Below are 13,876 nucleotides of genomic sequence, written 5' to 3'. Positions count from 1 at the left end.
AATAAGTTTGGCCTGTTCAGGGAATGGCAAAAGAAACCAGTATGGCTGGAATGGAAGTGAGCAAGGAGGAGAGATTAAAAAGATAGAGGTAAGAGAGGTAGGTAGTCAGGGGTCAGGTCACACATAGACCACTGTATTTACTTTGATCTGGGATCCATTTGGAAGGTGTTGAACCAAAGGCATAGCGTGATCTAATGTATTAAAGAGTCTTATGACTGCAATTTTTGTGTTGAAAATAGACCTTACAGGCAACCTGGGTGGCTTAGTCTGGTTAAGCGTCCGACTCTTGGTTTCAGCTCAGGTCATGATCTCATGGTTTTGTGAGTTCCAGCCCCACATCAGCCTCTGTACTGGCTATGCTTAGCCTGCTTAGGATTCTCTCTGTCCCTCTCTATGTGCCCCTCCACCACTCATGCTACCTCTGCCTCTCTGAAAAATAAGCTTAAAAAAAATTTTTTTAATAGAAAATAGGCCTAAGTTTCAAGGGAGGAAGCAGGCTGACTAGGACCTGTGGTCAGTAGTGATGGGATCTATTGACAAATGCTAAGTAAAGCTCAGCATTTGCCAGTAGATTACATGTAGAGTATGAAAGAGAGAAATCAAGGATGACCCCCCCCCCCAAGATTTTGGGCCTAAGCAAGTGGAAGAACAAAGCTAGAATTAAAGACATGGAGAAGTCAGCATAAAGAGTGCTTGTGGGAGGGTTGCCAGGGTGGCTCAATCGGCTCAGTGTCCCAGCTCTTGACCTCTGCTCTAGTCGTTAGCCCAGGGTCATGGGTTGAGCCCTGTGTCGGACTCTGAGGTGAGCATGGTGCCTGCTTAGGATTCACTCTCTCTCCCTTTGCCCCCTCCCCTGCTTGCATGCACTCTAAAAAAATTAAGTAACCAAGAGTACTTGTGGGAAAGGAAAGACAGGAATTGGGTTAAGACAGGTCAAATCTGAGATGCCCATTAACAGAAGTCAGATAGGAGTCAAGAGTTCAGAGGAGAGATCTGGGATAGAGCTGAAAATAGGTAAGTTAGCATAGACTTGGAATTTAAAGCCATGCAACAGGACCAGATCACGAAGCAAGTGCATTTACATAGAGCTATCAGTGTTTAGAGGTCAGATATGAGAAAAAGCAGTAAAGGAGGCTGAGAGAATTCTAGGTTGGTTAGGAAATCCAGAAGGAATGCCCTGGAAGCCAAATGAAACTTGACAGGAGGGAGTGACCAGCAGCATCAAGCTACTGCTGGGTCAGGTGCTGTGAATAAGTCAAGGATGCAGACTAGTGTTTATCGAATTGAGCATTGCAGAGATCATTGGTGACCCTCATTAAGAGCTCTTCCAGTGCTATGGATAAAGGAAAAGCCTTGCAGGAGAGAATGTAAGAAAGAACAATTGAATGAAACACTGTATAGACAACTCTTTCAAGGAATTTTCTATTTCTGAATATTAGTAAATCATATTAGTAAAATCACATACAGCTTTTAGAGTTCTTTGTGAATCTTGGTTCATTTGTGTACATGTTTATAAATGTGTTGATAGGAAATTTCTTACTGTGAGTCATGGTAAAAATTCGAGAAAGGGGAAGTTAGAACAAGAAGATAAAGGTATTGTTTGGATAAGAAGTTGAGAATGGTAGAGGATGTTTCTCATGTGGGTAGGGTACAGTAGAAGGATTTAGAGAGTGGTAGAGTGTTGGAACATGTGATCAGAAAGGGAGAAGTTTAGAAACATGAGGGTGACGGTCAGGGCAATGAGGGATGGCCTGGGCATCATGTGGAGACTAACATATACAGGAATAAAAGGGCATGGTAATCTTAAAATCTAAAAACAGTCTGTCATGGAAGTATTCCATTCGTTGTAAAGGGCCAGAATTATTTTAGCCTTGCAGGCCACTGATCATGGTCTCTGTCACATGTATGTTATTTTTTTATTGGAAAAATGTAAAAAATAGTCTTCGCTCAGAGGCTCTACAGGCTCAGGCCATACTTGGAGACCCCTGCTTTAAAGTAGAAGCCCTTATCAGAAGGTTTGGAGAGGTATTTGCATGGAGTTCTCTTAGTTTTTAAAATACCATTTTTAATAGTACACACACACGGTACAGAATTCAAACAGTACAAAAGATCTGCAAAGAAAAAAGAATCAGACCTTCCTCCTATTCCCTTGCTATCCTGGCCCCCTCCCTGAAGTCAATCACTAGCCGGTTCCCTGTGTCTTCTAGATCATGTAAGACGTTTTCTATAAATATTTATGTGCATCCTATCAATCTTAAATCTAACAAGGTTCTTTTAGTTTAGGTCTAAGCTATTTAATAAGTAATAGTTTTATCAGTTATCAAGTTGTTGCTTCTCGTGTCCAAATCCAGCCTTTATTGCCCTTCTCTGCAGTAATCGATCTTCACTCTGTGACGACCTGTCCCCGCAGCAGGCACAGTATAAAGCTTTGTCAGTAGAGAGTAGTGGTAAGACACTGTAGGAGCAAGAGACTTCTTTCCCTGCTTCCAGTGTGTTGTTCTAGCAGATAGACGCAACGCGTGGTTTTTCTAACGCAGTACCCCCACACGAATGGCTTCCTCTAATACCTGTAAGGCACTTCGTCAGCCAAATGCCCAAAGCTCAAACCTTCTTGGGCTGCATTTCAACAAACCTGATGTCGAGGGCTGCGCCCTCTCCATTTTAGTCTGAATCTTAGAAGTGCTGTTTTGTACTTTATGCTGATACAGTAAGTGTTGAATCAAAAGCCTCTGTACTAGGAGCTTTTTCCCTTAAATCTTACTTCTACCTTGTATGGGCCTCTTATACCAAAATTAATATACACAACAAATCCTAGAAGTATTAAGGCGTATCTCTTGGCCCACAAAAGATTAAACTGGACTGGTGGTAAAGGCTTGAAATTCACTTTATATGTAACTTGAATACTTCTTCCGTATTGTGGCTTTAAGACCCATCTGTGTACCTCACTCCATTCCCATAGCTGTTTTTATCCTCCTTACCACAGTGAGTCTGAAAACCGGATGCTGATCCCCGATTATGGAGGGTTAGGTGTATAAACTTGATTGAAGAACTGATTTCTATTTAGTTGGGGAGAATCATTCAGGGACTGCAAAGGTTCTGGTAGTGGTTTTGGGGTTTTCTTTAACATGCCTTACTGTAAATACCCTTTTGTGTGCAAGACTTTGTGTCAACAATTCTAAAAACTTCCCTCTCCAAATTTGTAATTCAGTTTTTAGGTACATCTTCTATTCCTGAACAATTGGAGAGAATGGCAGTACCCATTTCCAGTGAATAAATAAGCGTTTAGATTGAGGATGTCTTTCCTTCATGGCAGTAAGCAGTGTGATGTCTTCTGTATCCAGGAGCCAACTTAACATGTTAAGTCTGATGAGGCTTGGCAGTCGTGACATGCACTGACTCAAAGACTTGACTGTTGTGGCCTGAGCTTTGATGCATTTAGTAAAATGCCTAGAAATAGTCAACTCTTTCAAGTGTGGCATGTTGTCCAGTGCTTGAAAGAAATTTCTGTATCCTTCCTCTGTAATCTTGTGATTGACTGAAAGATTTAGGTCCTCAAGTTTCTGGAAACCTCCATCGATTGCTACCTTGGCTATAAAAGCAAAGTGTTGGTGAAAATAGAATCATAAGGACTTTCATTTCAGTAAGAGGGGGAGACACAGAATCCGAAGCAGGCTCCAGGCTGAGCTGTCAGCACAGAGCCTGACATGAGGCTCGAACTCACAAACTGTGAGATCATGACCTGAGCCAGTCAGATGCTTAACTAAGCCACCCAGGCGCCCCGAGACTCACCCTTTCTAACACATCCTGTGAAGCTTTCTCCAGTCTGGCTTTTACATTCCTCTTCCAGTCTATTCTCACAACAAATTCCTGCCTATCTTTAAATATGCCTGGTTCTCCTTAATCCATGCAAATGATTACCTCTATTTGAAATGCTCTCTCAATCTCTCCCCTCCCAAATGTGTCTGGGCCATTCTTTCTTCAGTTCTCTATAGAACTCTTTTTCCTGATCCTATGACCCCAAATTAGATTGAGTTCTGCTATCAGAAGGAGAGTAAAGAAAATGACAAAGAATTGGGAAGCAGCTATGTGCATGTTGGCCAAAAACTTCTCCAAACTGGCTAAAGACACCAAGCCACAGCTTCAAGGTCTGTAAACACCAAGCAGAATAAATACAAAGAAATCCACACCTAAGCACAATGTAGTACAACTACCATTGTAGGGTATTGTGTTGTCGTTGCTCAAGCAGACTGTCTCCAAAGGTTAGGGTTTCAACACATGGATCGTTGAGGGACACAATTCAGTTCATAGCAAATGACAAAACGTAAAGCAAAGAAAATCTTAAAAGCTACTAAAGCAGGGCCAGATAAACCTTACATTCAAATACAAAAAAAGACTGCCTGCTGAGCAAAAGAAATGATGGGAGCTAGAAATGTGAAAGAAAATGAGCACCAAAATCGAATTCCATACTCTCTGAAACAAATGTCAAAAACGAAGGCAAAATGTGGGGGAGGGGTGCCTGAGTGGCTCCATAGGTTGAGCAGCCGACTTTGGCTCAGGTCCTGATCTCATGATTTGTGAATTTGAACCCCACATCAGGCTCTCTGCTATCAGTACAGAGCCCGCTTCAGAGCCTCTGTCTCCCACATTAAAAAAATTAAGAAAAATAACCTAATTATAGATTTTTACAAGAGACACACCTTAAATATAAGGACATGAAAATATTAAAAGGAAAGGAAAAGCCAAGATGCAAATACCAAAAGCATACCGGAGCAACTGTATTAATGTATGATGAAATGACTGATAATAAGGCAAGAAGTTTTACTAGAAATAAAGAGGGTTGATCTGCCAGGAATATTTAACAATTCTAAATCTCTATGTAGCTAGCTTTAAATCCTAAATATGTATGGACCTATATATTTTAAATATGTAGAGTAAAAACAGAACTAAAGGGAAAAGAAGATTAATTGGGGTGATTTTAACACCCCTGTCCTAGTTAGAACAAGCAAATAAAAATCCATAAAATTATCAAACGTTTGAACAATTTCAACTTTTTTTTTTAAGTAGGCTCCATGCCCAATGTGAGCATACTTGAACTCATGACCCAAAGATCAAGAGTCACATACTCTTCCCACTGAGCCAGCCAGGCATCCCTCAACATTTCATTTGAACTGCAGAAAACTTTTTTTTTCAAGTGAAATGGAGCATTTACTAAAATTGACCGTTTTAGTGTGATTTTATGTTATGTTGACCCATAATACAAGTCTCAACAAATTTCAAAATTAAAATCATATAATGTATATTCTTTCTTAACAGTGAAGTTAAGCAGTACCTTTCTAAATACCTAGTGTGGCCAAAAAATAAATAATAACAAAATATTTTGAACTAAGTAAGACTGAAAATATGACATGTAAAATTTGTGAGATGGAGCTAAAGCCAAAAGCACTGAAATTATCCCATCTCAAGACGTTAGGACAAAAACCTTCTATCTGTAGAAGATAATAGAGGTAAGAAAAGAAATGAAAGCAATAAATTGGTAAACCAATCAGCTAAAAAAAAAAAAAAAGAATGCATGAATAGACACTTGCCCAAAGAAGACATCCAGATGGCTAACCGACACGTGAAAAGATGCTCAACATCACTCATCATCAGGGAAATCCAAGTCAAAACCACAATGAGATACCACCTCACACCTGTCAGAATGGCTAACATGAACAACTCAGGCAACAACAGATGTTGGCGAGGACACGGAGAAAGAGGATCTCTTTTGCATTCCTGGTGCGAATGCAAGCTGGTGCAGCCACTCTGGAATGTAGTATGGAGGTTCCTCAAAAAACTAAAAATAGAACTATCCTACGACCCAGCAGTTCCACTACTAGATATTTACCTAAGGGATACAGGTATGCTGTTCCTCTCCCTCTCTGCCCCTGCCCTGGTTTTCATCTCTCTCTCTCTCTCTCTCTCTCTCTCTCTCTCTCTCTCTCTCTCTCTCTAAAAAAAAAAGCAAAAAAACCTAAGTTGCTGAAATTTACCCATCATAAAACATAAAAATATACCAATAGAAAAAAATCCACAATGAGATACTACTACAGATCCATCAGAATGGCTGAAGTTCAGAGATCTGACAGTACAAGTACAGGCCAGAATGTGACACAACCGCTGGTAGGAATGTAAATTGGTACAACTGTGGAAAACTGAATCTGTCTATACCATGTGAGACACATTCGACCCCTAACATACTTCCATACATACATCAAAGGTCATGCATAATAATGTTCATAGCATTATTCACACTAGTCAAATATTGAGAATAACTCAAATACCCAGTTGAATGGGTAAGTTGAGGTGTATATATAGTCATACAGTAGAATAATATATAGCAATGAAAATCCGTGAACGCTAGCCACATGTAACAATATGCAATGAATATAAAGGTGAGCCAAAAAAGGTAAAGTACATACTGGGAGGGATTCCATTACATAAAAGTTTAAAACAGTGAAACTAATCTATGGTGAGCAAAAGGGGTCTAATGGTCACCTGTGGAAAGGAGGGGAATGTTGTCAGAGCACACAGGAAGTAGGCTTCTGTGATCTTTGCAAGTCTGTAATCTGGGTGATTTCCACCAAGTGGTTAACCACCAAGTATGGTTTAATAAAATGTTCATGTATGTTTACTGGATAATTTATTGAGTTGTACACTTAGGATTTGTGTACTTTTCTGTATGTGTAATCTTCAGTTTTTAAAATGCTATAAGAAGGAGTGCATGGAGGATATGTGGCCTGGTATCAGGAACACAAAGTCAAAACAGACTTGAGGCACTGTGTAGTCTCAAACAAGAGGCTATCAACATTTTGCAAGAGAAAACTTGAGTACTAACACTGGCTTTTCTGCAAGCTGAAACCATTTATATAAGGCTAACTCACCAATTTCCATCACACTGTCATCATCCAAAATCTGGCACAATGAGAGAATTCGAAGAAACTGAAGATGCTGACACTGCTGGATGATCAGTTTGGCCACTTGCTGAATCCCATCCCCAGTAGGAAGTTCCAGTTCTTCCAGGTTGTTAAGAGAACCTAAGGTGTAGGCTATCAGAAGAGACAAAAAAGGTATTTTCCATACAATGTGTTACCAAATAATGCCAATGTATAGCTCAAAATCATGCATAGTACAGGAGGCCCCATGTAGCATGGAGGCTGTTCCTCTTCCTCTCCAAAGGGCAAGAGAAAGGGGTCAGCCTACACCTTGATCCTCACTGCTACCTCCAGTCAACAATTCCTCCACCGTCCCCCTACCAATCTGTCCTGCACTGAGGTCCAGAATGCCTACGATACTTCCTTTTCCTTTTTAGACTCAAGCTTCTACTGGCCTCCAGGATATTCTCCTAGCTTCTTAAATGGCTTGCCACCTTCCTTTCAATCCTATCTCCTGCTATATCATCCTCAGTGACTTCTCCTTCTGCCTCCCAGCACTAAAGCTTCACAATCTGCTACTCTTATACCTTTGCACTTCGACCCCACCTTGGCTTGGTACATTATGGATCACTTGAAAGTGATCTTCTAAGACCTTAGACTTGGAAATATTTTTAACATTTTCTAGCATCCAACAGTGTTCCAAGCTTGCGATTTAAATTCTGTGTTCCATCCAGTTCTTCTATCAGCCATTTCTCTAAAGACCGTGGTTCCTTTTAGGGAGGCCAGTATTTAGGAGTCAAGATCTGGCATTTGGGGCACTCATTAATACTAGGATCTTTTTTAATATCTCAGTTGACCAAGTTATGTATATGTGTGTATATAGAGATATGTAGCTCACTATATGTGTATATATATACACACATATATATATGTGTGTGTATATATAAACACGTGTACATATATATATATATATATATATAAACATTAAAAACCATGAGTCCACACCAGTATTTCCACATCTAATTTAATACCTTAAAGTTCTTTCTAGCCTCTCCTTTCAATATTTGTCAATTCCTTCTCCAACCATGAGGAAATTTGATTCTCATTATACTTAATGTATTATTAATTTAATCAACTTGTTGTATATGCCAGCCACCTCCTTGGCCCCTCAATTTTGCCTCTGCCCCACTCAGTCTTCCTGCTCCTCCCCCAGCCACATGCTGCCTGCAAAGGCAGGCAAGAGGAGAGAAGGGAAGAGGAAGACATCCAGGTGATCACGCTAACGTTTGAGAAGCACAACTGCTCTATACTCCCTATCTCCACTGCCTCCTCTTATATTTTCCTGTGTTAAAAGAAAAAAGAAAAAAGCCCAAAATGAGTTGCTTTTGCCTAGCCCCACATCACTAAACCAAGACTTAATTTTTAGTTTGAGCTGTCCCAGAAATGGAATCTAAAACCAGCCAATCAGGAATCGCCAGATCAGCACTAGTTAGGTAATCTACCCAATAGAACTCTGCCATCCCCTCTAAAGGAAAGTAACCTTACAGTAACCAACGCACCTGCTTTGTTGTCTTCTATAACTTCCCTGTTCCTGCTCCCTTATGCCTATAAAAAAATCTTTCGTTTGGTTCAGCCTCTCAGAGCTATGTCCTTCATTCACTGGACACTGCCTGATTCAAATCCATTTTTGTTCAAATGAACTCTCAAAGTTTCTAATATGCCTGCATTTATCTTTTAACATCTATTAGAATTCTTCCATGAGCACATACTCCTTTTGTAATCATAAAAAAACTGAGTAAGTATTTAGGCAACTTTGATAGCTACTATTTTGTTAATTCTGAGTTTTCACAAAGTTCTCTTAACCTTGAAAAGATAGTTTTATCTATATTCCAAAAACCTTTGACATAACAGGGATTTAGTAGGTTTGGAATGGGTCCCTGACAATGAAATTGCATCATGCTGTAATGACCAAACATGTATTCAAAGAAATAAGTCACTCTAAGAATGAGTGACTATTGGGGCGCCTGGGTGGCGCAGTCGGTTAAGCGTCCGACTTCAGCCAGGTCACGATCTCGCGGTCCGTGAGTTCGAGCCCCGCGTCAGGCTCTGGGCTGATGGCTCAGAGCCTGGAGCCTGTTTCCGATTCTGTGTCTCCCTCTCTCTCTGCCCCTCCCCCGTTCATGCTCTGTCTCTCTCTGTCCCAAAAATAAATAAACGTTGAGAAAAAAAAAAAAAAAAATTTAAAAAAAAAAAAAAAAAAAAAAAAGAATGAGTGACTATTGAATGAGATCAAGTGAGATCAGGCATTTGGAGGCTCAGAGCTGAGCAGCCCTGCCCCTTCCTCCAAATGAGTAAGGGCCACTAATACCTATAGTCATCTGCTGTGGCTTACACAAAATAGAAGAAGGATTTCAGGGGAAGAATAAAAAGTAAAAGGCACAATTTTGCAAACATACCAAATTTTTCAGATGTTTCCTTATCAGGAAATTGTTGGTTTTTAAGACTTAGTATCTTCAGGGAAATAAAATTTGGCAAAGCAGTGACTATAAAAGGGAAAACAAATAGGTATGTCAGCTACATCTTTTATACCAACAAATGTATGTAAAGAGTATTTTTTAAATGACTGAAATCAATACAGTAATTCAGGTTTTATTAGTATAACTAAATAATTAAAGCTCAGGAAATAATTCTGATAACTACAAATATTTAAACTTCCAGAAACAAATACACCTTATTTGAAAATTCATTTAAAATCAGATCTAATAGCTTAATTCTTTGACCTCAAGTACATATTTAATAAAATTTACCTTTTAAAAGTGCCTAAAATGACTGTGCATACAGATGCATCTAAAACCAAAATTTTATGATCTTAAGTCTTACCAAATGGGATGGGTGTGAAAAATGATCCAGAAAAATTAATTTCTTTGAGTTTCTTGCAGGAAGAAAGTGCAGTCATGAGAGATTCAAAATCCGAAATGAAATTACATTGCAGATGAAAAACATGAAGGTTTGGAGAATTCTGAATTAATTTCACTATAAAATATGAAAGATTTCAGAAATTAGAGAAAATTGCAAATTTCTTTCAGAATTAGCCATATCATTCTGTTTCAACAATACAGAGTTAGAACAAAGCACCATGAAGTAATGATCCAAGAATTGGGCCACTTATAGGTTCAAGTTCTGCAACTAACCAGTGAGTTATGTTAACTTGAACAGGTAGTTACTGACACTCTCTGGGGATCAGTTTTCTCTTTTATACAATAAGAGCTAAGAGTTTAGACTCAGTAAGGTCACCTTAGGCTTTAACATGCTAATGTCTTAAGTTTGCATGTGACCGGCATTTACACAGTAGGAATATGATACAAAGAAACATAACAGCCATGACAAATCTGATGCAAACCTAAATTTGATGTAAAAATTACCGACAAATACAAGAAAACTACCACTTCCACTTTCAGCTTTAAAGAATTTTATAGCATGCAACTCTTCCTGTTAATTCCACAGAGATTTACATTGCCTCAATATGTAGGGCTCAGTCTTCACTAAACTAGGAATTGAGGACACCTAAGTCATTTTGTTACAAGATGCATTTAGGAAAGATGGCTGCACAAATTGTTTAATCAGTAGCATAGGCTGGTGAGAAAAGGGGAAATACTTCCAATTGCTACCCATCAGCAGATTCCCCCTCCTCCACTCCAATCTGGAAGATCTGGAAGTTGAAATTTAAGAGCAAATTAAATAAAATCAAAATAATTCTCCCAAATAGTTTGGAGAGACATTTTACCAGTGGTTAAAAGCGCAGACTTAGGAGTAATCAGAACTCCTAGAATCCCAGATTTACCAGATTTACCATTTCCTTAGCTGGTTGACCTCAAGCAAATTACTTATCCTCTTTATACTTCAATTTCCCTAGCTTTAAGGTAACATTAATAGTACCTTACCTCATAGAAGGGTCTGAAGATTAAATGGGTTAATATTTGTAAAATGTTTAGAACAATTCCTAACATGTCGGGACACCTGGTGGCTCAGTTAAACGTATGACTTCAGCTCAGGTCATGATCTCACCTTTGGTGGGTTTGAGCCCCTCGTCTCTGTGTCTCTCTCTGCCCCTCCCCCACTCACATACTGTGTCTGTCTCTCAAAAATAAAAATGCTAAAAGTTTTAAGGAAAAAAACAGTTGCTAGGATGTGTATAGTAAGGGCTCAATAATTTCAAATACCTTTCTGCTTTCTTTTTAAAGATTTTTTTAATCTCTACACTGACTATGGGGCTCAAACTCAGGCCAAGATCAAGAGTTGCAGGCTCTACTGACTGTGCCAGCCAAGTGCCCCTACAGTTCTCTGTTTTCTTAATGAGGATGAGTGCTATTCCCACAATTCATTATGGATACAGGCTACAACCTGAGATTTACAAAAGCTGTAACTCTTAGTTATTGGCCAAGTTGCCTTTCCAAACGATGCAAAAACACGTCAATCAAAGTACCATCCTTACCTAGCTTAGAAGGACTATACTCAGCTGAAATTTGGATCAATAATTTCTCCATGTGGTGGAGATTGAAGAATTCTTCAGGAATGAGTGCAAAAACATTTTGTTGATGATGCAGATCCACAGAGAGTTCTTTCAGGCATAGGAACTTGTCCAAATTAGTAAGAAGTTTACCTAGAAATCAGCACACAGTTTGCCATTATTAATCTAAGGAATTCCAAATGGAAAATTTGAAACTGTCATTTTGAGTCAGCAATCTATTTTCTTATTTTCAAATAAAAACCTTCCATATATCATAAAACATTCTTGTTTCTAGAAAGCACATATATGAACATGCTGCTTTTTGTAGTGTCTACTGATTACTCTATGAGAAGCCCTGTGCTACTCTGGATTCACAAAAATAAGTAAGACATCTTCCCAAGCAGTGCTGAAATGACAGAATTTCGACACGCAAAAGAATGGTGTTGGACCCTACTTCCCACCACCATACATAGCTAACTCAAAATGGAACCGCCACCACAAGAAAAGATAGGAGTCAATCTTCATAACCTTGGCTTTGACAATGGATTCTTAGATATGCTATCAAAAACAGTAATTTAGAACTTATGTGCATTTAAAGACATTATTGGCACAATGAAAAGACTATCTCCAAAATAGAAAATATTTTCAAACCATATATCCATTAAAGATTCAATAACTACAATATTAGTTATTCTATAAAGACTCCTACAACTCAAGACAAAAAGATAACACAATTAAAAAATGGGCAAGGAATGGGGCACCTGGGTGGCTCAGTAGGGTAAGCGTCTGACTTTGGCTCAGGTCATGATCTCATGGTTCATGAGTTCAAGCTATCTGTGCTGATAGCTCGGAGCCTGGAGCCTGCTTCAGATTCTGTGTCTCCCTCTCTCTCTGCACCTCCCCTGGTCATGTTCTGTCTGTCGGTCTCTCCCTCTCTCCTCTCAAAAATAAGTGTTAAAAATTATTTTAAAAATGGGCAAAGATAGGGACGCCTGGGTGGCTCAGTCGGTTGGGCATCCAACTTCGGCTCAGGTCATGATCTCGCGGTCCGTGAGTTCGAGCCCCGCATCGGGCTCTGGGCTGACAGCTCAGAGCCAGGAGCCTGTTTCGGATTCTGTGTCACCCTCTCTCTCTGACCCTCCCCTGCTCATACTCTGTCTCTCTCTGTCTCAAAAATAAATAAATGTTAAAAAATTAAAAAAAAAATCAGCAAAGATTTAATAGACCTGTCTCAAAAAAGGACACATAACCAGTAAGTACATGAAAAGATGCTCAACACTGTTAGTCATTAGGGAAATGCAAATCAAAACCACAACGGGATACTATTTCTCACCTAATAGGATGACTTTCTAATTAAAAAAAATATATGTAGCAGCAAGCGTTGACAAGGTTGTGGAGAAACTGAAACCCTCATACATTGCTGGTGGGAATATAAACTGGTGTAGCCACTGTAGTGAACAGTTTAGAGGTTCCAAAGAAATTAGAATTATTGTTATCATCCAGCACCCCACTTTTAGGTATATATCCAAAAGAATTGCAAGTAGGATCTCAAAAAGATATTTGTACACCCATGTTGATAGCAACATTGCTCACAATAGCCAGAAGAAACAAAGCAAGTGTCCATCAACAGATGAATGGATAAACAAAACATGATATATACATGGGAAGATTAGCTATCAAAGGAACCAAGTTCTGATACAGGCTGCAATACAAATGAATCTCGAAAATATGCCAGGTGAAACAAGCCAGACACAAAAAGCCAAAATGTTGTATGATTCCACTTATGGAATACCTAGAATGGACAAATTCATAGAGATGGAAAGTAGGATAGATCTTATCAGTGGCTTGGTGGAAGGAGGCACTGTTTCACTGGTACAGAGTTACCGTTTGGAGCGATGAAAACGTTCTGGAAATGGATAAAAGTGCTGGTTGTGTAACACTGGAAATGTACTTAATGACACTGAAATGTGCACTCAAAAATGGTTAAAACGTTAAGTGTTAGGAATATTTCACCATAAAAAGGCATTTTAAAAAGAGTATGTTGTTTTCTAAATTTGAGGATAAATATCTACCCACAGATCCTAATAACGTTCGGTGACCCTCCAGCAAGGTAACACAGAGTAAAGCACACCTAGGCATATAACAAACTGCTGAAAACCAAAGCCATACTAGCAGCAGAAAATTAAAAAAAAAACAAAACAAAACAAAAAAAAAAAAAAACCAACGTAAATACTATTTACAAAAGTGTCTAAAATACCTAGGAATAAATGTAATGCAGGACACACAAAGGCGACACTGAAACCTCTCAAATATTGCTTAGACAAGTGACAGGGGACACAAATGAGAGCGATTATTTCCCAGAGGGTACAAGCCCTTTCTTCTGTTAAGCAGGCAGGGTAAGGGTAATTCTCAAGCATCATGGTACATGGAATGAATGAATGAATGAATGAATGAATGA

General features: G+C 39.1%; 1 protein-coding gene across 1 annotated transcript in view; it reads right to left on the bottom strand.

Moving 5' to 3' along the window:
* Positions 1-2,047: 2,047 nt before the first annotated feature.
* Positions 2,048-13,876, bottom strand: part of LOC115518973 (NLR family apoptosis inhibitory protein) — a 33,306-nt gene continuing 21,477 nt past the window's right edge. The window contains 5 exon segments of the mRNA XM_030322593.1: positions 2,048-3,589; positions 6,921-7,085; positions 9,368-9,454; positions 9,792-9,944; positions 11,404-11,571. Of these exon segments, the coding sequence (XP_030178453.1) occupies positions 3,225-3,589; positions 6,921-7,085; positions 9,368-9,454; positions 9,792-9,944; positions 11,404-11,571 (938 nt within the window). The 3' untranslated portion in view covers positions 2,048-3,224.

The sequence above is a fragment of the Lynx canadensis genome, chromosome A1, assembly GCF_007474595.2.
Source record: "Lynx canadensis isolate LIC74 chromosome A1, mLynCan4.pri.v2, whole genome shotgun sequence".
Lineage (NCBI taxonomy): Eukaryota > Metazoa > Chordata > Mammalia > Carnivora > Felidae > Lynx > Lynx canadensis.
Note: the sequence above shows the minus strand (reverse complement) of the source record. Positions and strands in the feature narration are given on the sequence as shown.